At 35.9% G+C, this 27,036-nt stretch overlaps 1 protein-coding gene and 1 non-coding gene across 2 annotated transcripts; both read left to right on the top strand.

The window, feature by feature from the left end:
* Positions 1–4,897: 4,897 nt before the first annotated feature.
* Mir3969 (microRNA 3969) lies at positions 4,898–4,989 on the top strand. Its single transcript, NR_039550.1, has one exon. It is a non-coding gene; the product is annotated as a microRNA 3969 (primary transcript).
* Positions 4,990–9,279: 4,290 nt separating this feature from the next.
* On the top strand, positions 9,280–24,923 carry Sult1e1 (sulfotransferase family 1E, member 1). The gene is made up of 8 exons (NM_023135.2): positions 9,280–9,397; positions 10,658–10,818; positions 13,222–13,347; positions 14,080–14,177; positions 18,847–18,973; positions 20,969–21,063; positions 22,232–22,412; positions 24,570–24,923. The coding sequence occupies exons 2-8, from the start codon at positions 10,671–10,673 to the stop codon at positions 24,680–24,682; spliced, it is 888 nt and encodes a 295-aa protein (NP_075624.2). The 5' UTR covers positions 9,280–9,397; positions 10,658–10,670; the 3' UTR covers positions 24,683–24,923.
* Positions 24,924–27,036: the final 2,113 nt, after the last annotated feature.

The following is a 27,036-nucleotide window of genomic DNA, read 5'->3' as shown; positions in this document are numbered from 1 at the left end:
ATTAATGAGATTGCTATGCTTGTTTGCTTTTACAAATGAATTAAATGTTGGCTGGATAATTGAAACATTTCTGAGATTAAACTTCTTCTCCCATTCCCTCCATCTCTCCAACCTCCCCCATTTATTTCATTCATATTTTGTCTTAAGTTCATGGCCTCTTCAAAAGTAATGCTATATACCAATGTATGTACAAATATAGAAGCAGAACCTGTACAAGTCTGCATACTATTACTTGTATGTAAATGTTTTCAGAGCTGATCACATGGTATTGGTAACCAGTGGGCATGTTCTTCTTTGGAGACTATTTCTACCAATCTCAGCATTCCTTAGTTGCCTGTAGTTCTTTGTGTAGGGTTGAGGCCTCCTAACCTTCTCTATTCCACACTATGCCTTTTGGTATCTTTCTGGTTCAGGTCATGTGTAGATGGCTATATTGATGAGGCTTTATGACTACTCTCCCTGACATTTCTGGGAGAAATGGCCATACATCAAACTCTGTTCCTCTGCTTTTTCTTTTTTTTAATAATTATGTAATATTCCTTTACAGTCCATATTTTATCCCCCTCCTGATCCACCCTCTGATTCTATCACATCCCATGACTCCTCCCCATTCCTCAAACTCCCAACTCACCAGACCTCCCTACTCCCTGGTGCCTTCAGTCTCTTGACGCTTAGGTGCATCTTCTCTGAGTCCAGACCCAACAGTCCTCTGCTGTATGCATGTTGGGGGCCTCATGTCAGCTGGTGTATGCTGCCTGGTTGGTGGTCCAGTGTCTGAGAAATCTCATGGATCTAGGTTAGTTGAGACTGATGGTTCTACTACAGGGTCACCCTCCTCCTTAGCTTCTTCCAGCTTTCCCTACTTCAACCACAGGGCTCAGCAGCTTCTGTTTTAACTCTTCTTTCACAATGGTCCTTGAGTCTAAGTTCAAGATTTGTGTTACAGTTGTATCAGTTGGCAGTGGGCTCCACAGTTCTAAACTTTGATCAGATTTGGTTTTCTTTAATTGTTTCTATCTGTTACAAGGACCATTTTGCCCAATTCAGGGTAAGAGCTATACCTACCTGTAGATATAAGGACAAATATTTAGAACATAGTTAAGAGTTATGCTGGTTTAGTAAGATGGCAGTTATAGGTTCTCCACCAAGATCAGTAAGGAATCTTAGTAGGTATCGAGCACCAAGCATACTCATTGTGTAAGCCTTAAGTTTAATTAAGGAGTTGTTTGTTGGTTAATCCCAAAATATGTGCACCACTATTACACTCTTACTACTGTTATCGTGCCCTGCTGGGTTTTGTTGCTATTTACAGGTGTCCTAGCTGTGTGGGATTACTCTTGATTTTTCTCCTTTGGAAAGAAGCTTGTGTATACCTTCTAATACAATGAAAACTTGTCTGAGAATTCTTTACTGCACAAAGTAGAGTACTTTTATCATTTTTCAGAGCTGAGTGATTTTATTTTATTCATTGTTGCTGTCATCACAGGTAGAAAAAAGCAAGTGATTATCCAAGATGACAAAGATGAATTCACTACAAAAAATGCAGCAGTTACATAACTCGTTAACATAGTGGCACATGCACAACTTCCAAAATTCCCTGGTGTGGCTAAGTACCCAGGTGAGCCCAGTCCCCAAAGAATTTCTCAGGTCATTGGCAGTTATTTATCCCTTCTTCCTTTCCTTTCCTTTCCTTTCCTTTCCTTTCCTTTCCTTTCCTTTCCTTTCCTTTCCTTTCCTTTCCTTTCCTTCCCTTCCCTTCCCTTCCCTTCCCTCCCCTCCCCTCCCTTTCACTTCCCTTTCTCCCTCCCTCCCTCCCTCCCTCCCTCCTTTCTTTCTTTCTTTCTTTCTTTCTTTCTTTCTTTCTTTCTTTCTTTCTTTCTTTCACCAGAGTGCATCTCTGCCAAGATCAGAGATAGGACCATACAGGCCTCCAACACAGTTATTACATCTGCTCTTCACAAGTCCTTCATACCTGAGATATCTTCATATCTGAGATAATGTCTAGAAGAGACTTGTTATAAGGGTGAAAAGAGAGGAATTTTAAAGTAAATTCTGACCTCACTCCCTACAGACCCTACTGCCTGCGTTTTTGAATACCTCTTAGCTTACATTATTTAGGCTACAGGGACAATCCTTGTCCTTGGCAACCCTTTGGCAACCCTTGGGCAAGGGTTGAAAGTCTGGAGTTCCATTTCATAGGTCTCAAACGTTGAAGAGTAAAGACATTATAGAAGTATAGCTTTATAAAACAAAAAGCTAAAAACCATGAATCCTATCTTGGTTTTGAGTCTGAAGAGTAAAAACATTCCTAGAACTGGTCATTCCAAATATTTGAAAGTCCTTGCTGTTTGTGGCAACAACACAAAACAAAGCACAAAACCTTGTCTTTGGGGAGAAAAGAAAAAAGGGAAATGATGTAATTATAATATCAAAAATAAAAGAAACTAAATAAACATATTTAGTTTCTAAAAATGTGCCCTTTCTAGGACCCTATAATGTATTAAATTTAGGAAGGAAATGAGAGTATTTACAATTAATAATTAAGAATTCTAGGACAAAGTTCAGATCTCTTGACATAACATTAGAATATGCAATAAATTTCCTATTTGCCTTTTTCTGGAGAGGCTAAGAAAAAAAATAATTGTAGATGATAAATATTTCTTGGAAATACCTTACCAAATTCCTTCTTGTGAGTGTTATTAGTCTATAATGCAGAAAGGAAGGCGAAATGAGAGCTGTTTGGCAAGTAGGCTTTACTCCTGACCTTGCTATTTGTCAATAAAAACCCCTTGGAAAAACTTCAGTTCCTTGGCAAGGTCTGTGGATGTTTTTATTCACAAGTGTCTAAAATTACCCAACTCCAGCTTTACTCAGAGATATTTAGTCCTGATTTGATTGCTGAATAACCTAAGAGGGTGATATCTGCCTTAGAACTAGAAAAACGAAACAAACAAAATCAAAGACAAAACAAACAAAAACATATTGTTTTTTGAAATACAGTTAGTTACAGGAACAAAGTTTTATGGTGATATTGTCTCTTAGCATTACTAAGACAACGAAGTTCTGAATTCAGGAGACAAAATCTGAAAATTTCTTATCTGTAATACACACAAAATTATGTCTGTCTTTTCTACAGATATAATTTTATTTTATAAATTCCAAACTAATAAGTTTATATGATGTGGATGAGAAGGCCACCTGTCTTGCAGAAGGTAGTTTGTATTAACTAAACTTTTCTTTTTCCCAGAAACATAAAGTGTGAGATCAATTTCTAAGGAGCATGTAGTGAGGTTATTTTTTTACAGTCAGAATTGCTCCAACAATTCCCAGTGGTTGTGGAATACCAACAGAAAAGACATTGTAGCAGTTTCTCTTGCTTGGATCTTGCAACAAAGCTAGTTACAGATTTTTAATGAGATTTATTTATTTATTTATTTATTTATTTATTTATTTATTTATTTATTTATTTTGTATGACTCAGTAACATTGGATTGATTTAGCTCTTTTTCCTAATGCTTGAAATGGTGTTAACTGAATAACTAAATTACTAAAACTTAAATAATGATTATACTATATTGTTTGGGTAAAAAATGTTAAGAAAATTAAATCTATTTCATTATAGACACTAGCATTTCAGGCCTAATGAGATTTTTCACAACAATATATGCTAGAGGGACCCTAGATGTCACCATACTGTGGGAGGCTGATATAGCCTATACATACACACATTATTCCATTCATGTGACATTCGGTTTAGTACTCAGTGCACAATATATCCACTTTTGTTTTTGTGAGTTTTATAAAGTTTTGAAAATGTCTTGAGTCCATTCTGAGAATGGTTTGAACAAATCTGTGTTTTGCTACTTTGCAGCAGTGGAAATTTAACAACTGAGCTAAGGCACCTCATGCAAAGTAGACGTTTCTGAAAACTGTTTTAATCTAATAACTGTATACTGTATGACACAATACAGCAAAGTTGTGTGGAAGACAACATTCTAGCAACATCTGTATCAGGTTCATTAAAATATATGTTTGGAATTCTTTAAAGGATTAATAGTTTGTGGTGGTTTGAATGGCTGCCTTATGTTTGTATATTTAAATGCTTGGTCATGATTGAGTGGACTATTTGAGAGGGATTAGGAGATGTGGCCTTGTTGAAGGAAATGTGTCGTGGGGATGTGGTTTGGAGTTTATATATTTAAAAAGAAGAAGAAGAAGAAGAAGAAGAAGAAGAAGAAGAAGAAGAAGAAGAAGAAGAAGAAGAAGAAGAAGAAGAAGAAGAAGAAGAAGGAGGAGGAGGAGGAGGAGGAGGAGGAGGAGGAAGAGGAGGAGGAAGAAGAAGAAGAAGAAGAAGAAGAAGAAGAAGAAGAAGAAGAAGAAGAAGAAGAAGAAGAAGAAGAAGAAGAAGAAGAAGAAGAAGCAGTAGCAGCAGCAGCAGCCAGGTCCAATGTCTCTCTTTTCGTTTTGCCTGAGGATCTGGATGTAGAAGCTTCATCTACTACGCCACCACCATGTCTGTCTGCGTGCAAGACTCTAAGCCAACCTCACCTAAGTGCTTTCCTTTATAAGTGTTACCATGGTCATGGTGTCTCTTTACAGCAAGAGAACACTGCTTAGGACATAGTTTTAATATGTAATTTAAAGCAAGATTGTATAGGCATAGTCTAATGATTATAAATCTTACTTTTTTGTTAACACTTAATAAAATAATAGGAATTTTGCTGTCTGTGACTACATAATCTTTGCTCACACCATTAAGGGTAGAGTTTCATAGATTTTAGTTTCCAGTACCAGGCATGTCTGTATTGCATTCTTAAGGTTGCCAAGGTAATTAACATATAATTAAAGACTTTAAAAAGAGATATTCACTTACTAAATGATGGCAAAATATTATAGGAAATGGATTTCCCCTAAAGTAGAAATCACTATAGAGTTGCATGGTTACAGAGGACTAGAATTTAGATTAGCTACTTACAGGGCTTCAGATCTACAGAGTTCTACTTGAGCCCCAGAACCTAGATACTGAAGGCGCTAAGATCTGGGAGAATGATTAGATGTGGGAGTTAGTCCTTAGTCTCAATGCTTGGAGATGGAAATATTAAAAGGATTAGAGTGATACTACAAATTTGTGTTACCGCCTTTGGGATTGGTTTCCTTTTGGCTAGGTGATCTCAGTAGAGTCAGAATTTGTGGGAACCAAGGCTTTCCTTGAGGCCCTGGTGAGATAGAAGGAACTAGTTCCTAGTTTAAAACCAGGATATGCTTAATGTGGCCATCCATGGCCTGGGGCTAGGGCCTTGAGGGAGCTTCAGTTTGGAATCTTGAGATCTAGAATCCCAACCCAAAAGGTTATGATTAACAGTTCACAGGCCACTATGTGAGCAGGCTATGACACATTAGATATATCCTGTGTCCCCTTTCTGCAATATTTCTTAGTTAACTTCCTGTTGAGCTCATCTCCTGATATGATGGCCTTCTTCTTACTCTGTTCCACATATAAGATGTAGTTCTTAGTAAGCTTGTTTGGGATTAGATATAGCTTGTATATGACCTTCTGGTCCCGGTGCTCTGTCTTTCCATTTTCCAAACCTCTGATCCTTCTCAGGAACTTGTCACTGAAGATTCTGATCTAGGTCCTTGGTATATGAGTGTCTTTCAGATATACCCATTGAATTTGGGTCCATAACTCTGCATTTTGATTGGTTGTGGGTTTCTATAAAACTCTTCCTCAGTTGCAAAGAGTAGTTGTCCTGGTGAGATAGTGCTTGTTTAGTAAAGTTGCTGTTTTCATTTTTCCTCCAAGATCCATAACTTCACTAGCCCTGGGTAGGGTAGTGTCTAGTGCCAGGTATGTCTGTATGGCATTTTTAAGGTTACCATACAATTCTGGCATGTTGGTTGTTGTGGTTCACAGTGGCATAGCTGAGTAGGACTATTAGTTTATTTTCTCCTTTGCAAACTTGTGTAGTAACTATTGATACTATGAAAGCTATCCCTCAGTGAAGAGGCATTTAGGTCAATTTCATCTCAGGGGCTTGTGGACTCTGGGTCAGAATTGCATACAGTGTTCAGGAATAAGAATTTATCTTCCATCCTTAGGGCAATTAAAGTAACAGCAACAGTTTTTAAGGTTTGAGAGTCTCTTGGACAACTCTGATCAACAACTCAAAAGACAGATTTTCATACCTGGTTTGAGAGTTTTTTGTTACATGATCCTTGGCTCTTGGAGGATGCATCAATATCCTACATAAGACAATTTATTTCAAACTATATGTGATGGTTTTTATATGCTCGGCCCAGGGTGTGGCACTATTAGAAGGTGTGGCCTTGTTGGAGTAAGTATGCCACTGTGGATGTGGGCTTTAATACCCACATCCTAGCTGCTCAGAAGCCAGTATTCCACTAGCAGCCTTCAGATGAAGATGTAGAACTCTCAGCTCCTCTTTCACCATGCCTGCCTGGATGCTGCCATGTTTCTGCTCTAAGTCAGCCCCAATTAAATGTTGTCCTATAAGAGTTGCCTTGTCATGGTGTCTGTTCACAGCAGTAAAACCACAACTAAGATACTCTATATGTATCTATATCTATCTATCTATCTATCTATCTATCTATCTATCTATCTATCTATCTATCCATCTACTTATATGTATTACAGTACTTGAAAGATAAATAATTGTATGATTGCCTGTTGCAGACATCCTCACTGTGATTTTTCCCTACTTTCTCCTTTGTCAGTATTTATCTGCACTGGAGAATTCTTACAACAATTTACAGGAAGCAAAGAATAAAGTTATAATTTGTGGTGCTTTGGACATTTTTTTAAAATTAAGACTCTAATGAGATTGATTGATTTCTTCTATCATTCCTGGACAACGTTGTTATAAGAGCGAAAGGCAGTTGCTAAAAGTTTAGGATCAACATGATACCCAAATGTAATGAAAATTGTTTCAGTGAAAGCTGAAACATAGATGATTACAGCTGGTTTATTTTTAAAAATCAGACAAGGTACATTTTAAGAGAAATTATATATATATATCCCATAGTTTATTGTTTTTATTATTTAATGAGTTATCCAGTTACCATAAGGAAAAGAAGAATTTGAGTTAGTCAAGCAAGACAATGTGGGGAAGCTACATAAAATTTGTCTCAAACTAAAGAACATTTTGGAACAAAAAAAATCTACAGAGATTATATGTATCACTGTTGTTAGGCATTCAGGAGAGGGTAGGCAGTCTTTGTGGGTTGAGAGAGAAGAATTTTTGGAATGCTGAAACTATGGAAACTTCTATAATAGTGGATTTGTGACATTGTGGATTTATTATTATGCATTAAATTTAAAGTATATTGCAAATTTTAGTTAAAAGCAATATACAATGTTTGTTCTTTTGTACTATATTATTGCAACATGCCAAAACCAAGAAAAATGTATAATATATATGTCAGCCCTGTCTGTTATATACTCACTGTGGCCTACTAACAATTGATATCATTTTATACCACTAATAATAATATCACTCATAAAGATTCTTAAATGAGAAAGTCCATATAGACATAGAGTGAATATGAAAAAGCTCACTAGTCACAAGTAAGAAGCGACCATGATCTTGGAAACATTTTCTGCATATATTTGTGCTTTATAGTGTTTTTTTCAGTTTTATAAATAATACAAGAAATGCATCTGAACAATTCTAAGGATTAAGACAAATATTAAAAGAATACTATTTATCTAAGATATTTTTCTTGGTTAAAGGTAGAAAGGAGAAATGGTCAGAGTTGATTCAAACATTTTGTACTTCTTTTGTAGCTATTATTTATTGATAATAATGAAGTTTCAAGGCAACTTTTCCTACTGATTTACTGATTTTATTTCAGGAAATCAAGTTTTCTAGAAACTATTGCATTTACTGTGTAGATGTTATTTATTTACAGACAGATTATTATTATTTCCACTAACTTTTAAAAAAGAAACCAGGCATTTTCAGTGAAGAATTACTTACCCAATGCTTATCCTACTGTGTACAGGGCAGTGTCTAACTGCAGGGCATGACTCTGTTGTTGAGTTAGGTGTGATTTAATAATTAAACTTAATTGGGACATAGCAGAAAAAATTTCTAGCTAAAAGTAATTGTAAAATGTAAAGTCATTTGAGGGATATTTAAGCTTTTAAGATCCAGTATCTCTCAGAAGAAGGCAGCTTAATTTGATATTAGAAACAGAAGAGGTAACAGAAATAAAAAGGCATTTATTTTGAGATGCTGATAGACCTGGCGACTTAGGAACAACTGACAGTCTTCTTCCCTGGAGTCAAAGCAGATGCAGACAAAGCTGGAGCACTATTGCATTGCACCAGCCCTTGGGGACATTTCCCCCTGCTTAATTACTGCAGCAATGGGAATGATTTCTGTCTGGAAACGGAGTGCTATAAAATTGGATATGCGAGAGAGTGGAGCAAGGCGCCTCAAAGAGTTTTATCCCAATGTGAGTGCTGCTTACTAGGTTTATCCTATTTAAGCCATGGGTTCCTTTATAGCCACGGCTGTTTTGGAATTATGGATAACCCTTTTGGACGATTATAATCTAATTATAACTTTCTCCCTTCCATTTCCTCCCTCCAAACGCTCCCATAAATACTTCCTCGTTTCAAATTCATGGCCTCTTAATTCAATAATTTCTATTACTTGGGTATATGTGTATTTATGTGTATAAATATATATATTCCCAATATAACCCTTCAATCTATATAGTGCTACTTATATGTACATTTTCAGAGATGATTCTTTGGCACAGAACAATCACAGTTTGAAATAGAATGCAGTTCTCCATAATCTTGTTTGATACAGTTAAGTGCTACAAAGCCTTCTTTTGCTGTGCTCTTGTTCCATGTTCTTAACTATTCTAGGTTCTTCCTTGTTAGTTTTTCCTATCAGTTCCCAAAGCTATTGTTTGTAACATCAGCCTTATCCTTGTCATTATTTATCAGTAAATGAGAGGTTTTCTCACTCCATTTCTTCCTGGCCTCCTCTAATCTCCTTGTCCGTTTCTTCTTACTCTGTTATGAATGGGCAATTTAATGAATGATATAATGAATGGGTTGTTTAAGACTGAAATTTTACCCAAAGGGGAGAAACAGCTGTAGGGGCTTTCTACATCTCTGAGTGAGCAAACTTGACCTTATGACTAAACACAACTGCAGGTATCTCCCTCCATCCATTACATCATAGTCCATTCCCACAAGTTAGTCTCTGCCTCCTTCTCAGGCTGTCAGAATAAAAGCTCAACAGAAACTTTCCAAGTGTACAACCAGTTCTCATTTTTATTCAGAGCTGAAGAATCGTGCTGCCATTCGAAGAGAACTAAACCGGATCATTTCACTTCTTCCACGGGAACATCTGGACAGGTTGTCCTTTTAAATTGTTGATATCAGATTTTAAATAAATACTTTTAAATACAAAATTTATGTCAGTTAGTAAGTTGTTAAAAATAAAGGGACAGTAAAGTCTGTGTTGATACTATGCCTAATTGATAATGTGTATCATTTAAAACCTTTTTAAATTGCTTGTCACAAAGAAACTTTTAGATGTGCTTTGATATTTAAAGGTCTTTAAAATAGAATTTAAGTGTTACAGGAAATAATTGAATGCAATTGTTATAACGAATCTTGAAAATACCATTACTATCTTTTTTATGTCAATAACTTAATACAACAAAAATTTGGGTTAACAAATTATTCATGTGTATTTCATTTAAAAATATACTTTTTAAAATGGAAACACAGTGGAAGACAGCCAATTAAAAATATAACCTAATGCTGAGAATAACAAATGTTTCACAGACTCACCTTTGTGTCACAGTGATGGGGACTGGCAGAAATGTATATAAAAAGACAACTTTTGCTTTCAGGCATTTTACGTATAGCCAGACTAAAACTGGAAAACTAAGGACTCAACAAAACTTTTCAGTATTTGTCATAGAATGGAAGAAAAGCAATCAAATGTGAAAGGAGCTGGATAAAGTTAAGATAGGGAGCTAGAAAAGGAAATGATTCTAAAGAATAGAAAAAAAAATCACTTCTCAATCCACTAACTGTATGACCTGAATTTTCAACAGTTTGGGTTACTCTTTCTTTACAATTGGCACCTATTCACCTCCTTATGACATAGCATTAGCAATAACTCACTGAAATACACATTTTAGGGAAAACCACACAAGTTTGAGGAAATTTATGAGAAAAAAGTGTGGGAGGAAAGAAGCTGTTTGATATCAGCACTTTTACTCTGAGACAGCTTAATTAAGAAGTGACAGCTTGATTTCAGGCTACTGCTTATTCCATAGGTTAACCTAGTTAATTGCAAGCCAATTCTTAGAATTGTGGCTCACTCCATACAATATAATTCACCTGAATAAACAGTTTAATAAGGCAAGCCATGACTATTGTAGTTATCTATAGAAATAGACACTTATTTCCTGTAAATTTTCTCATACAATATATCCGGATTATACCTTCCCCTCCGTCTACTAATATTAAGTATGCTTTTACCCTGTGTAACAACAGGTATGGAGCAGCATTTAACTGGCCTTTATATACTTAGTTATTGCTAATGTGAAAGTGAATTGCAAAGTGAATACAAAATTTCAAACTTCTGTTTTTTTTTCCCAGTACACCATTTGAGATGGAGACTTCTATGCCTGAGTATTATGAAGTTTTTGGAGAGTTCCGTGGAGTTCTAATGGACAAACGGTTCACCAAATATTGGGAAGATGTTGAAATGTTCTTGGCAAGGCCAGATGACCTTGTCATTGCTACATATCCTAAATCTGGTAAGTGTCTCTGCTCTGACAGGATGTTGCTTAGACACCTAGGAAGTATGATCATCAGTGTTAGAGTGTTTACCTGACTCATACCTATTTCCCATTAAAAAGAGACTTGAAGCAATTTTAGGGTCAAAATATTCATAAACTGCATATTTATCAACCCTGTTCCACAATCTCATATTACCAGAACATGATAAGTAACTTCATTAAGTCATGGACAAATCGAAAGTGTTGATCACACAATTATATTATTCAATACAGATGAGTCAATCTGGGATATGCATTGCTTAATAAATATTTAAGACTACTGTGCTTATATTATTGCTCTGCCTTTTCTTTTTTAAAGATAATTTACATGTTTATGAATACTTGCAGAAAGATATCAGGAAACTGAAATACAGTGATGGAATGATTTCCTGCCTCTCATTTTAGGCAAGAGAAATGAAGATTTATATCACTTGAATATATCAAATTTATTTACTTTTCCACCTGTGATATAAGCTGATTTTGTTCTTTTATAAACCTTTTCAAAGATAGTCAATAATGTTCTTTCAGGAAATTGCCTTCTTTTCATCAGATGTACTCACAGGTTTTAATTAAATATATATAAATATATATATATATATATATTATATATATACATATATATAAAATGATTCATAGACAGCAATTCCTTTTTGAGATTATCTCTACTACTAAAAATAGCTCCAGAGTTTTAAAACTATACACTTGGGCTGTTTGTTTGTTTTGTTTTATGGGTTTTTGTTGTTGTTGTTGTTGTTGTTTATAAGTACTCTGTTGCTGTCTTCAGACACACCAGAAGAGGGCACTGGATCCCAGTATAGACAGCTATGAGCCACCATGTGGTTGCTGAGAACTGAACTCAGGATCCCTAGAATAGCAGTCAGTGCTCTAAGCTGCTGAGCCATCTCTTTAGCCACCAAAACTATATTCTTTAAAAGCTGAAGAAGTCCAATTTTATATTCTCTTTCAGCTTACTAACATTTGACACTTACATAGATATCAGTCCATCTATTTATGAATGTGTGGTATTATAATTCTAATTTTTAGGAAACACGATAATCATGACTCTGAAACTAGACACACACACACACACACACACACACACACACACACACACACAAAGAGAACTACTGCTGTGGTGCTCAGACTGGCTTATGGCAGGTATTTGGGGAAAAGGGTTCCCCTCAGGGCATTAGGTTGGGCTAGGCGATAAGAAGCCTTTTCCTGGAGATTTAGCTATTTAGGACAAAGGTTGCCACAGTGATCAGTGATGAAGAGAGAGTGGTCCTTGCTTGTTCAAACTGCTTTATTTGATGATGGTCCTGAATGCATACCTCTTACTCAGGGATTAAATACCCTTTGCAAGAAGGAGCGCCCAGGAAGGGAGGCTCATAGGCTAAACACTCAGAGGCCTTTTGGATACCTCATTAGCATAGCTGACTCTAGGTGTTTATGTGATTCTTCTCAGGCAAAGGCAAATATTGGGGCTTAGAATCCCTGGACAAGGTCAAAGACAGAGAAATCCTGCTAACAAGGGAATGTCTCCCATTTTGCACTAAGCTCAGAGGCTATCCTGCCCTGATTAACTCCATCCATAATTAGCAGTTTTCCCACACGTAGGTGCTGAGCCTTTGTTGCAGCTTCATGAGGGAACTTCTTTTACGTTCTATGTGTAGCAGCAGTGGCGGCGGCAGCACAGAGTGTATATCCCTCCTTTGTATATCTTAAAGCTCTGTATTCTTGTCTGTATTACAACATTTTGAGAAAGAAAACTACACTTCATCATCACTGATTTTCTATGTAATATTTCTGATTACCATCAAAGGTCACATATGCGATTCATATTTTTCTGTATATTGTGATCCAGGCCTTGGTTTAGGCACACAAAAAAACTCCCAATAGACTCTATAGCTGAAAAGTATGCTTGTTTGTGTCACCCAAGTTTCACCACTTAGTCAAGTCTCCTCACTTCTTATTCACAAGAATGTTATTAATTCTCCTAATGCCAGCCGGGCGAAGTGGCGCATGCCTTTAATCTCAGCACTCGGGAGGCAGAGGTAGGCAGATTTCTGAGTTCGAGGCCAGCCTGGTCTACAGAGTGAGTTCCAGGACAGCCAGGGCTATACAGAGAAACCCTGTCTCGAAAAACAAAAAACAAACAAAAAAACTCTCCTAACGCCAAAATTCAACGTGGGAGGCTCAAACACATGGACCAGTTTTTATTCTTATTCATGACATCCATAGATGTTGAAGTTGTTTTGGGTGGTGTATATTTAAGTTTTCAAGAAAATGTTTTTTGATTTTGGATGATTTAAACACTATTGAAATATACTGCTATCAGCCATACAACTTCATTGCAGAATCAGGCATATTTAATTGTTACAGGTACCACCTGGATTAGTGAAGTTGTGTATATGATCTATAAAGAAGGTGATGTGGAAAAATGCAAGGAGGATGCAATTTTTAACAGAATACCTTATTTGGAGTGCAGAAACGAAGACCTAATAAATGGTAACTTTTAAATTAATTTTAAAAGATATATTTATGTTTTTAAGATATATGTATATGTATGATAGATAGATGATATAGATATGGCTGTGTTGTAATAAGAGCAAAGAGATCTTAAGTAGCACTAGCAATTAGTATTTTCTCATCTATATCTGAGACTCTAAAACTATATCCAGACTATTCTCATAGCATGGCATGTACCTGGAACAGTGAATGGTCCTAACTACTTCATTTGTTCAGGAAGAGTTTTATAATATGTCAGCATTTATTTCTCAGTTTCCAGGAGTTGATAATATTATAAATTACTAGAAAATTATTCATTGCTGGGCAGTGGTGGTGCATGCCTTTAATCTCAGAACTTGGGATGCAGAGGCAAGCGGATTTCTAAGTTCGAAGCAAGCCTGGTCTACAGGGTGAGTTCCAGGACAGCCAGGACTACACAGAGAAACCCTGTCTTGAAAAACCAAAAAAAAAAAAATTATTCATTGAATATCAAGAATAATTAAAACTGTATTATTCATGAACACTTCCCTATCAACATGTGAAAAATTACTCACTTTTATTGATGCAATTATTTGACCCTACTTTGCAATTTATTAATTAATAATTTCTTTACAGTGAGATTGCATTATTGTTATTATGAAGCCAATATAGAATCTTAAATAATCTTTTTTAAAATATCCATTCATATTCATGTGAACACTTTTTGAATTGTCTGTTTATTTTTAAAACCAGGAATAAAACAATTAAAAGAGAAGGAATCTCCCAGAATAGTAAAAACTCACCTGCCACCCAAGCTCCTTCCAGCATCATTTTGGGAAAAGAATTGCAAGGTAACCAGAATTAGATTTTCTTAGACTTGCATGAAATCTTGGCACTTTGTAGATCATGAAGCACTTAAAAGTCACCTTTACATACTTTATCACTCATTTCTTTTAACACACAGATATTTCTACAAATGTGAATTATTTTTACTCTCACCCAAGTCTAGACTATATTCACACTTTTTTTTTCTTAAGATGATCTGAACAGTAGTTAAACGTTGTTTGTTTCTGGATAAAAGAAGGGTAATAGTTGTTGTCTAATAGGACTAAGTACAATTATTTTTGTAACCTCAAGTCTAGTGCCTAACCCACTGTAAACATTGGATGAATCACAGTGGATAGAATGTCTTTATTTTACAAAATATTATGTGTGACATTGTGAGACACTCAAATGAATCAGAACAGGATATCCAGACAAGTGTCCTGTAATAAGCATTGACCCAGTGAATGAAAGTGATTGTTATCATCCAGTCCACTTGCTAATAATGTATTACATACTTGACAAACCATAAAACAGGAGATGTATTTTGGTTTGTGGTTCTGAATCAGGGTCAAGATGTAGTACTTGCTGACAGCCTTCTTGTTGGCAAAGTTTCAAGGTAGAATATGAGTAAATGGCTGCACACATATTCATGCCTCTAAGTCTCCTTAATGTTTCTTTCATGCCACCAGCACTCAGAGAGTTAACTACTATGACGACATTTTCTAACCCTTAACACCCCCCAAAGGCTCAAACTCTAAATACAAAAGTCATATTGTAATCATTCTACAGACACAGAAACTGCATCATGAACACCAAATTTGAATGTAAATTTTGGAGCATACAAAACATATGCAAAGTTACCAGTTTCCATAAGGCTAATAGTGTCTTACAGAAAATCATAACTTATAGTAAAGTAATAAGTAAGCAGAGTCTATTGGTAGACTGCATAGGCCATGGAAGAGAAGATTTCAGATGCATGGTTTAAAAAGATGAGGAGTCTATTCAATCCCAGAGACAGCTCCAGGAAATGTCTGAAACCACTTCAACTTGCCTGGAAAGTTAAGTGTCTGTGCTGACTGAAAAAAGAAAAAGAAAAAAAAAAAAAAGAAAGAAAGAAAAGAAAAGAAAAAAAGAAAAAAAACCTTCCCCAGGACTTATCACAGGAGATTTGGACACCAAGTTAGGAAACTTAGATTTTATGTGAGTTATACTAAGATTGGCCTGCTTTGTAGAGAAAAGGTCATACAAACGAAGATTGGCAAAAAGTGAATGTCCTACATCTTGGCTGCTGGTGTCTCCTGAAATATTTGATTCTTTCTAAGTATCTAAGTCTCCAAACTTCAAATGTGTAAATGCTTTCTTATTTTCAACTGAAGTATCATTAAATATACATCCTCCTGTATGATTTCCTGCAGAAAAGCTCTTTCACAGTTACGATTTTTTTTAGATGTCTCATTTCTGTTATTGGCAAGAGTTTTGATCGAGATATTCCTTTCCTTGTGAGAAATATAGGATGTTACTGCTCCACTGAAATTAATGGTCAGCTTGTTTGTTTGTTTGTTTGTTTATTTATTTATTTTTCTTTAATCTTTTCTTTTTAAAGTCCAGTTGTTATTCCCCTGCCTCATCCCATTCCTCCTCCCCCATCTCCAAGAGGATGTCCCCACCCCCTACCCCTACTCCACCAGACCTCCCCACTCCCTCGGGCCTCAAGTCTCTCCATCTTCTCTCAGTGAAGCCAGAACAGGAAGTCCTCTGCTATTTGTGCTGCATACACATCAGGGGCCTCATATCAGCTAGTGTGTGCTACCTGGTTGGTGGCTCAATTTCCCAGGGATCTCAGAGGCCCAGGTCAGTTAAGACTGCTGGTCTTCCTATGGGGTTGCCTTCCTATTCAGCTTCTTCCAGCTTTTCCTTAATTCAATCAAAGGGGTCCCTGGCTTCTCTCAATTGCTTGGGTGTAAGTATCTGAATCTGGCTCTTTCAGCTGCTTGTTGGGCCTCTCAGAGGACAGCCATGCTAGGTTCCTGTCTGTTAGCATACCATAGTACAGGAATAGTGTCAGGCCTAGAATACTACTTAGCTATTAAGAGCAAGGACATCATGAGTTTTGCAGGCAAATGGATGGAACTAGAAAATATCATTATGAGTGACATAACTCAGAAACCCCCCCTCCCAAAATGAAATGCATGGTAGGTACTCACTAATAAGTGTATATTAGCCAGTGGGGAGAGGGAACTTGTAAGAAGACAGGGCGTTACATGGAGAAATGAGGTTGCCATCTCATAGTCAAAAATTCTGACCCAGAATTTTTCTGGCTAAAAGAGCTGCAGGAGCAAAAACGGAGAAGAGGCTGAGAGAAAGGAGGTATAGTCAGATTTAATTACATACTCTTTTATGCCTCAGAGGTCATCAAAGAAACAGACATAACTGAATGGATTTGCCTTTGGATTATTTCCAGAGTGATTTATTGATCCATCAGAGAAGAGGTAGTGGAGAATATTTTTTAAAAGTATATTTGAAGTAGTGGATCAGAGAGAATAAGTGTAAAGGCAAAGAAAGTGATTTTTAAAAAATCACGATAAGCTGGGCGTGGTGGCGCACGCCTTTAGTCCCAGCACTTGGGAGGCAGAGGCAGGCGGATTTCTAAGTTCGAGGCCAACCTGGTCTACAGAGTGAGTTCCAGGACAGTCAGGACTATAAAGAGAAACCCTGTACAAAAAAAAAAAAAAATCAAGATAATGAATAAGAAAATAATTCAAAGACAATGAGTTTGAATTTGTGGTGTGGATTACAGGGAGACATATGGAGTGACATATGAGGAACAAGGAGGAACAGATCTTTAATAGAGAAAAACACCTTGACACGGTATAAGCTTCTAAAGTGAAACTTAAAGTGAGATAGCAATATTCAAGATTTGGTGACAAAAGCTGTAGTCTGAATTAAAAAAGAACTAATCATGGATTAGAACAATAATTTAGTAAATTAGATGGACTGTAAATATAGATAATAAAATTGCATAGAAGGTAAAAAAGAGTTAGCAATGGAAGGGTTAGCAAAGGAGACAGGTGTTCAAACTGTTAGTTGAAACAAATGAATGACCAAAGTCTCAGAAATAAAGCCACCAAAAGAAGCATGGGCTAGGGGAGTAGCCCCCTCTCAAGGATAGTAAGTGGTAACTATATTTAATTGTGTATGCACTAGGAATTCTAGTGACATTTGTATTAAAAGTAGCAACTTGCTGGGCAGTGGTGGTGCTCCCCTTTAATCCCAGCACTAGGGAGGCAGAGGCAGGAGAATTTCTGAGTTCGAGGCCAGCCTGGTCTAGAGTAAGTTCCAGGACAGTCAGGGCTACACAGAGAAACCTTGTCTCAATAAATAAATAAATAAATAAATAAATAAATAAATAAATAAATAAAATAAAGGAGCAACTCCAGGAAAGAGGAAATAAGAGGATATGCTCTTTGAATTCTTTTTTGTTTGTTTGTTAGTTAGTTTGTTTGTTTTTAAAAAGAATGTTCAGTGAAACATATGGATGTTTAATAATATCTACCAACATGAGATCATAGAAATTAGGAGTTTAAAATAAGAGCTCACACTGTCTCCAAGAAAGGGAAGAGAAGCAGTGTCAGTCTGAAATACAGACAACATTTGGGGAGTTAGGGAACACTTCTGAAATACGATAATGGTGGGGGTAAAAGATGAAGACTGAGAGGTAAATTTATGGTCACAATGGTGTGTATGTTTCCAATCAGTTAGCAAAAAGAATTTGAGAGAATGAGAAGTTTGAGTCCAGGACAGCCAGAGCTATACAGAGCAACCCTGTCTCGAAAAACCAAACAAAACAAAACCAAACAAAATAAAACAAACAAAAAAAAAGGATAGGTTTTAAAAGTTTACTATGTTTAATAACAACTTTCATATAAAACATGAGACTGAGTCTTCAAAGAATAAGCTGGAATATTTTTTTAAAAACTGTTTGCATAAACAAACTAGTGCGGTTAACCTTAGCCTCTTTGTTGTAGAGCGAGCATTATGGGCAGAACTCCTTAATGTCACTGACTAAGGGCTTGAAAGCTGCAGGAAGGAACACAAACATAAGTTGGCACACTTGCGGAAGCCTCACCAGTAGCCTTGACTATCAGACCTGGAAGAGACTGCATGCTTTCTCTCACTTCTTCAGTGGGGAGAAAAATCTGAGTAGAAAACGACTGGGCTTTTGCAGGATAGAATTTTACAGTGCTAACTTTAGAAACAGCATCTCTGTGATGTGCTGATCCACCGATGTTTATCTGCTGCATATAAGCATGCAAACCTTCCTTGGGGGAAGGAGTAGTCATTTTATTATCAAACAATGAAAGGGCTCTCTAGGAGGACCTAGATTAAAAAAAAAAAAAGAAAACTTCGAGATATGGGTTTAAAGACAACTATGTAAAATATGATTTTTTTCTAACTGCAAGCTAGGATGCTACAGGGATTTTTACCTTAGTATCCAAACTGTAAAATAGTCTAAAGAATAGAACACTGTGCCCTGGCCTAAATAATCTGTCAACTTGGTATTTGTATTGATTTACTGTCAGTTCTGCTATATGCTTGAATTAACTTAAATTTCACTGTTTTATTCATAAAATTGGGGAAAATCTGGTTAACTCAGATCATTGAGTCAATGACTTAACAACTTATTTCATCTTCTAGATGATCTATCTTTGCCGGAACGCCAAAGATGTCGCCGTTTCTTATTACTACTTTTTGCTAATGATAACTAGTTATCCAAATCCTAAATCTTTTTCTGAATTTGTGGAGAAATTTATGCAAGGGCAAGGTAAGAGCACCTTAAATTCTTTGGATCTTTTCTTTCATTAAAGAAGGACAATACAAATTTTATTTTGTACAAACAAAAATAAATGAGTCACCAGGCAATGATGGCACATGCCTTTAATCCCAACACTTGGGAAGCAGACACAGACAGATTTCTGAGTTTGAGGCCAGCCTGGTCTGCAGAGTGAGTTCCAGGACAGCCAGAGTTACACAGAGAAACCCTGTCTCAAGAAAAGAAAACAAAAAAAATAATAATAAAAAATAAATAAATGAGTCAATATAAACAGAGATAATATAAGTATAATATATACAAACAGAACTATAATGTAATAAATAAATAAACAGAAATATAATAAAGATAGCATATAAACTTATACAGACAGAAAAATAATATAAATATATAAATATGTACAACAGATTAATATATGTAAACAGAAATATAAGGTGATATAAATATATATAAACAAATAAATAAATAGATGTAGAATATAAGGTTTCTTTGGGATATAATTTATACAAATACACTGATGCTTAGACTGATAGTAGGCTTCTGTATGTGAGGATGATGGAAAATTAGAAACTCTAGGCATTCCATTATAATACCAAGAAGTAAATGCATTGACTTACTTGTGACATCAGGGGTGCCAATTTCTGCTCTGTAAGTCTGAGAGTTAGTATGTCCCTTCTCTAACATATATTTTCATATTTTAAAATAAGGTTTAGAACATGTTGTTATAACATGATTGAACAAAAAGTAGATGAAGTATAAAAGCATCGCTCATTCCTTTCCAAGTAAAATGCCCAGGCATTAAATGAAGTCACATGCAGGAATTTACAATCATTCTGAATGCTTGTAAAATTTTTGCTTATTCTTCTAGGTATGCAGACTGAACATTTTAATTTTGATTTTACTGAACAGTGAAGAGTTTCTTGAGCAGATACTATGGGAACTATACCATTCCACTAAAATTCTGCCTAAAGCAACTGTGACTTTATGTTTGAAGATGAATGCGCAAAGAATAGGTTGAATTACATTCAATAAGTCTTGTGAATAATAATAATAATTACAAAATTTATAACCATAGAAGATAATGTTACTCATTAGATCTTTGTGGCTTATGTCATGAAGAAAGTATATGCCTCAAGATTGTCAATATTATCTTTATATTGCAGAGAAAAAATATTTGTATGCCTTAAAAATGAATTAGATCATTATTAATATCATTGTGGAACTTTTCAAAGTATCTTTGCTTCTAGCATCAAGGCACAGAGAAAGGTCAATGCCAAGTCTAGTAGCGACACAGAGAATGTTTGTACCATTCTGTTAATCTTGGATTTGATACAGCTGTTGTGTAAGGCTAAAAGAAAAGGTAACAGTATTTGTTACATCACATAATCTCTAAAATAAATGGTCCCTATGAGAACAACTTTCACAATCTAAATTGCTAGTCTTTTAGTAAATGCTCACATAATTACTAATCTTTCTCTGTTCTCTCTATCTCTCTCTGTCTCTCTCTGTCTCTGTTTCTCTCTCTCTCTCTCTCTCTCTCTCTTTCTGTGTGTGTGTGTGTGTGTGTGTGTGTGTGTGTGTGTGTGAGTCTCCCTCTTTGTCCTTGTCTCTGTCTCACACAAACAGAAACACAGATATGTACAAACACATAGACTCACATACAGAGTATGTGCAAATGCACACACACAAGCACACACACTCACACACACACACTACAGTTTGAAGTATGTTCTCTTTGCTTTAAATTGACTTGGTTTCTCATATTTTCTCAGTATTCTACTACAAGTCAGTATGATAAAGCTAAACATATGTTCCTGAGGAGGACATTATTGAACAATTTTTGCATCATTGCTGCACAGAATTCTTAAATAAGTGTAACTGACCTATTAGTTCTGTATGATCATTTTTGCCTTTTATTAACAATTCAAATACTTATGTTAAGCTTATAAAATGATAACATGTCTTTACACATGTTTCTTCTGATTTCAGTTCCGTATGGTTCCTGGTATGATCATGTGAAAGCTTGGTGGGAAAAGAGTAAGAATTCACGTGTTTTATTTATGTTCTATGAAGACATGAAAGAGGTAAGAAATGGAAGGCATAATGAACATTCTAGTAATTCTTAAGATGCTCTTAGCATCTGACAATTCTCTGGATGCAATATTATCACTGGAAACCTAACAACAACCTGTTGCAGAGCTAAAAAGGAAAAACGCAATATCCTAGTTTGATTAAGTCGGGTATGATTTCGTAAATAAAAGTGTTTAAAGAACAAATCTATTTTCAATCCTAGTATTAAATTTTTTCTAAAGATAAAATTTGCAAAAAGAACTTTGAATTCATAAAAAATAAGAAACAAGATAATAATATACATACATGGTCATCAACTTGATGCACACTGTACACTGTATTTGGAGAGTTTATAAGTTTTATATATGAAATTCATTCTGCATATATCATGTATGCACAATGCTAGGCAGGGTAGCCTATACCTCTGATTTTAGCACTTATGAAGCCAAGACTGGTAATTGGAAGTTCAAGCTATGTTTGAGCAGAGTAGCAAGACTTGCCCCAAAGAGATTGGAAAATAAATAAAAAACAGTCCAAGTAGATGTGTCTGTGGAGTCAAGCTATGCGAGCTTGAGGATGCAGTTCAGATCTCTGGTATCCTTAGCATTTCAGTTAAATCAGTAGGTATGGAAACCCGCCTCTTGTCCTAGTGCTATAGAAACAGGGGATGCCAGAGGCAAACTCACATGATGACCTAACATAATCAGTTAGGTCTGGATTGAGTGACACACCTGCCTCAGTAAAGTAAAGCAATAGAGCAATAGAGGAAGTTATACTGGTACACATTTCTGGCTTTCACACACTTGAATACAAGTGCATGCACACTTATCTGCATGCATGTTCACATACATGCAAACTTGAACACACAAGAACACAAACACACACACATACATGTCTATGTAAAAAAAAAGACAGGGAAATGAAATAATTAGAAAAAATCATTTTACTAGGTGTAAAATTTAAAATTTAACAACTCATCTCATTTGAGTCTAACAGCTTCTGAAGTGTCTCCTGCATCTATTTTTGGATGACAAAGGATTGCTTGAGAATACTTTGTTTTCTTCATTATACATTTAGCTCTAATATGATCATATACAAAATGATGTTCTTTCATTTTTAGCCCTAATACCTATTTACTAACTTCTGCCATTTTGGTTTTTAAGTCTCTTTGTTTCTCCATAGGATATCAGAAGAGAAGTTGTAAAGCTAATAGAGTTCCTGGAGAGAAAGCCCTCGGCAGAGCTTGTGGACAGAATCGTTCAACACACTTCCTTCCAGGAGATGAAGAACAATCCATCCACCAATTATACAATGATGCCAGAGGAAATGATGAATCAAAAAGTATCACCATTCATGCGAAAGGGTGAGAAGACAAAGATGCATGGTTTCCCATTTAAAAGGTCGAAGCTTTCATGACTTAAGCAAAAATCCATTCAAGGATATTCACCTTGCACAAATAACATGCGTTTTCTTTACAAGTATTTTTTTTCTTGAATACTCTTATGGAATTATAAATTGTGAAGAGGCACTAAACACTATTAATATATATATATACTAGTAATGGATTTCTGTTTCTTGTTTATTTGGTTTGAGAAGCAGATGGTGTAAAGCATAATGTCAGACACCTTGGTCTCAGCATCAGCAATGATACCATAGTTTACCAACTGTCACTGAGTTGGTCTGTGTGTCTTGGGTGTATAATGTATGCCTCACACATAGTTATCTCTATAGATGGTGATTTCTGATGGGGAAGATGGATTTACTATCTCATTCTGTGGTGAAGAAATGGGTTCTGAAATGTCAGTCATACTTTCTTTATACAAATGACAGAAAGTTTCAAATAGTAAATGACTAAAGTAAGAACTCAAACATAATTATAATCCCAATAATACCAAGACACAATGAAAGAAAATTTCATTTACATAGAAGCATTACTTGGTCAGCAATAATAAATCTGGATGCCTGACATTTGAGAATTTTTTTATATAGCACCCAGGTAGCAATCTCAGGTCACTAATTGGATATAAATACATAAGTCTGGATTTGAAAATTTATCAGCAAAACATGATATTCAAGGATCAGGTGTGGGGGGAGACCTGGGGGGGGGCGATGTACACAGAGGGTCAGGAAATTGAACAGAGGAGTGTAGCAATGGGGAATGGGGAACTGGGGGCAGCCAACACAAAGTTCCAGATGCCAGAAAAGCAAGAGGCTCCCAGGACCCAATGGAGATGACATTAACTGAAATCAGTTAGAACCTAGGTGGCTTCTAACTGTGAACCTTCTCCTCACCTTAATTTGTAAAATAAAGGCTAGAGCTGGTGACTGGGCAGAAGGGAAGGTGGATCTGAAAGTTTGGGGGAGAAGTAGGGAGAGAAGAGAGGACAACGAAGGAGGAGGTGGAAGGAAAGTGAAGCAGAAACATGTGTCCTGGAGAAACCATAAGTTTTAAGGGTTCTCATAGATGGGGAAGATGGTAGTGTAGTTGTAGATCTGCCCAATCTAGGCATGCAGCTTGTATTCATATTAATTGTGTTTTCTTTGCCCAGGCTTATTTGGGTTGGAGATTTACCACAACAAAGGGGAGAGAGACCATATCCAGTGGTTAGGCATGACCCCCCCTGTTGAGGGATGGGGCCAAACACTCATCTCAAAATTTTAACCCAGAATTGCTCCCATCTAAAGGAAATGCAGGGACAAAGAGTAGAGCAGAGACTTAAGGAAAGGGCATCCAGAGACTGCCCCACCTGGGAATCCATCCCATATGCAGCCACCAAACCCAAACACTATTGCTAATGACAAGAAGTGCTTGGTGACAGGAGCCAGATATGGATGTCTCATTAGAGGTTCTGCCAGAGCCTTACCTATACAGACGAGGATGTTTGCAGACAACCATCAGACTGAGCAGGGGGATCCCAATTGAGGAGTTAGGAGGACTGAAGGAGTTTAAGGGGTTTGCAACCCCATAGGAAGAACAATATTATCAACTAACCAGACCTTCCAGAACTCCCAGGGACTAAACCACCAACCAAAGAATACACATAGAGAGATCCATGGCTCCAGCTGCATATGTAGCAGAGAATAGCCTTGTCTGGCATCAATGGGAGGAGAGGCCCTTGGTCCTGTGAAGGCTCAATGCTCCACTGTAGGGGAATGACAGGGCAGTGAGGCTGGAGTGGGTGGGATGTGGGGTTTTCGGAGAGGAAACCAGCAAGGGGGATAACATTTAAAATGTAAATAAAATAATCAAAAAAATTTAAATATAATTTGATAGTCGTTGTCCCATGAGTCTCATCACTAGTATAGGAAGAAAAGGATGAGCCAGTAGAAACTTTTTCAAGACAAAAAAAAGAAAATTTAACTTTGTAAAAGTCAGACAACACGATACTTAAATACTTTATTCAGGTATTAACTATTAGAAAATAATTCACATTATTAATGGAAGAGATACAGAATAGAAAAAGCTTACAATTCTGGTTCCAAGAGTTGACACTTCTGATTTTTACCTGTTTCATTGCAGGAATTATAGGAGACTGGAAGAACCACTTCCCAGAAGCCCTGAGGGAGAGATTTGATGAGCACTACAAGCAGCAGATGAAGGATTGCACTGTGAAGTTTAGAATGGAGCTCTGAGCCACTTCCTTGTGTCTGAAATTAGAGTAGTCTGAAATTTATCCTTCAGTTTCTCTTGTGAATTCAGTAGAAGTAGAAGTCTTTTGAAGTCTGATGGTTTAAATTCATTTTTTTCTAACTTTTATGTCAATGTAATTTCTAAATGTTTGACAGCAAAATCACATTTTTCTTATATATAACATAAGCATTGTCCTCTAACAGTGTTCAAAGATTTCTAATAAAAATAATTTGATGCCTGCATATTTAAACTCATTCATTTCATTCATATACATATACATATACATATACATATATATGTATATATTTCTTATACACAGTCAACAAACAAGGTAATTTGAAACTGGAAACTAGATAACCTTATTTTGAGCTAAATACATGCAAAATTATATGAAGAAACTAAAACAACCCCAAGAATTATAAAGTCACTTCAAGAAAATATCTAAAGATTCAGCTGCAAAAACATATGGCTGTTATAAATATGCACTTATATATTTGTTTAAATATTATTTTATATAACATTATAATATATAAATTAGCATATTTATAATATAACACATTACATTAATATATTAGTGTATTAATATATTATAAGTTGACATATTTATACATTTATATATTATATAATAGTCTATTTATATAAATAAAAATATGAATATGTATAGATTTGTATATAATACATATTAATATATAATAAAATGTGCTTGTATATAAATGAATATATAAATATTATATTTATATATAAGTAACATCTGGTTATTCCATGTTCATGTTACGTTGTGAAGCCACTTGATTCCAGGCTTGTTGTGACAGAAATATTTGATGACATTTATAGTTTCAACTCATGTGTCTTCCTGCTGCTCTCTAGGTGTTCATAATATGAACAATTGGCTGTGTTTGATGCCCTGCAAGAATAACTGGGCTCTCAAAAGTCCTATTGCTTCTGAATGCCTCTCTTAACTTCCTGCCACAGCTAGCACCGTGTCTTTTTCTTCTTTCATTTACTTCCTATAGAAATACTGAGTTTATCTGATGGGTGTTTGCAATAAAGCCTCTAACTTTTATTGGGTTTGACTAATTTGAGATGCCTGTGCATGGCAAAACCAAAATTCACCCCTTAATATTTCACATATATTCAATATGTAAGAAAAGAAATTGGGGAAATCTATACTTTTTCTTTAGGTCCAGTATTGACAGAGCATGTGTAAGACTGATAAAATCCTTCCCCAAACTCAGAGTTTTTGTGCCATGTATAATGAATATCATGTGGGGATTTTTCTGCTTTTGTCTGTATAGTGATATTGTTTATGTGTTACAAATGTGTTCACATACACATGTCATAGACATAGATTCTACCAATTCATAAATTTCCCCTAGGAGCTATTAACTGTACATTTATGGTCATAAAACTTTTTAAATTATTTTCCTCAGTCAACTTGGCAGTAAATTAAAACAAGAATGGTGGTTAGAGACAAAGAGTAGCAGCTCTGAAAATCCTCTAACTATGCTGCATTTGCTTTCCCCCATGTATTCATGTAAGACTCCTTTTCTCCATGTTTGCTCTTTTCTGGGAAGATAATGTTTATGGATTACATCCCAGTATCGACTGTCTTCGACTTCGACTTTGTGGGGGAGGTGACAGAGAGAGGAATGAGTGTGACGTCAAATTGATGGTTGTTCACTTTTCCTGGTCCATTCTAATGACAACAAACTAATTGGGCTTTGCACCTCTATGAAATGAACTGGATATGACTTATCTCTGAATTCCTTGGCTTTATAATGATATATTTGTTTCAGCTGTGTCCTATTACTATAAGCAGTAAGTGCATAATACAATTTTACTAGAACATAAATCTTCAGGCTCCTGTAGGAGGGAAACAGCCTGCTAAAAGGCTCCAGATCACTTTTGGGTTACAAGGCATAAGAGGAGGCAATGTAGGAATATTTTTTTTCCTTGTTTATGTCACTGATCTTTAAAAATGTTTAATTGCCTTCAGGTGCATTGCTGTGCTGTGGCCTTATAAAAATATACTGTTTGGGCTTTGCTGGGCTTTCTCTCTGAAGCAGACTGGGGAAAAAAAAAAAAAGAAAAAGAAAAGAAAACTGCTTTCACCCCTACCAAATTGTATGCATGCTTGTGATACTCATACAGGAGAATAGCAAAAAAAAAAAAAAAAAAAAAAAAAAAAGTTATCAACTCACATATAACAAAACGGAAGGCTTTCATTTCAACTTATTTAGTCACATCAGCAGTCAGAAACCTAGGTACAGAAATCAGGAAGCACATAACCGGTGGGATTTTGATCACATGAAAAATTAAAAGGTCCTCTGGCTACTATTTTTTGGAAACATGATAT

The sequence above is a fragment of the Mus musculus genome, chromosome 5 (genome assembly GCF_000001635.26).
Source record: "Mus musculus strain C57BL/6J chromosome 5, GRCm38.p6 C57BL/6J".
Taxonomy (NCBI): domain Eukaryota; kingdom Metazoa; phylum Chordata; class Mammalia; order Rodentia; family Muridae; genus Mus; species Mus musculus.
The sequence above is the reverse complement of the archived record's forward strand: the minus strand, read 5'-3'. Positions and strand labels throughout refer to the sequence as shown.

Bases quoted from the DNA above. Each gene is read 5' to 3' on its own strand.
- Sult1e1 (NM_023135.2), top strand. From the start codon at position 10,671: ATGGAGACTTCTATGCCTGAGTATTATGAAGTTTTTGGAGAGTTCCGT. The intron at 13,348-14,079 runs GTAACTTTTAAA...TTTTAAAACCAG, and splicing joins AAACGAAGACCTAATAAATG to GAATAAAACAATTAAAAGAG. The intron at 14,178-18,846 runs GTAACCAGAATT...TTCATCTTCTAG, and splicing joins TTTGGGAAAAGAATTGCAAG to ATGATCTATCTTTGCCGGAA.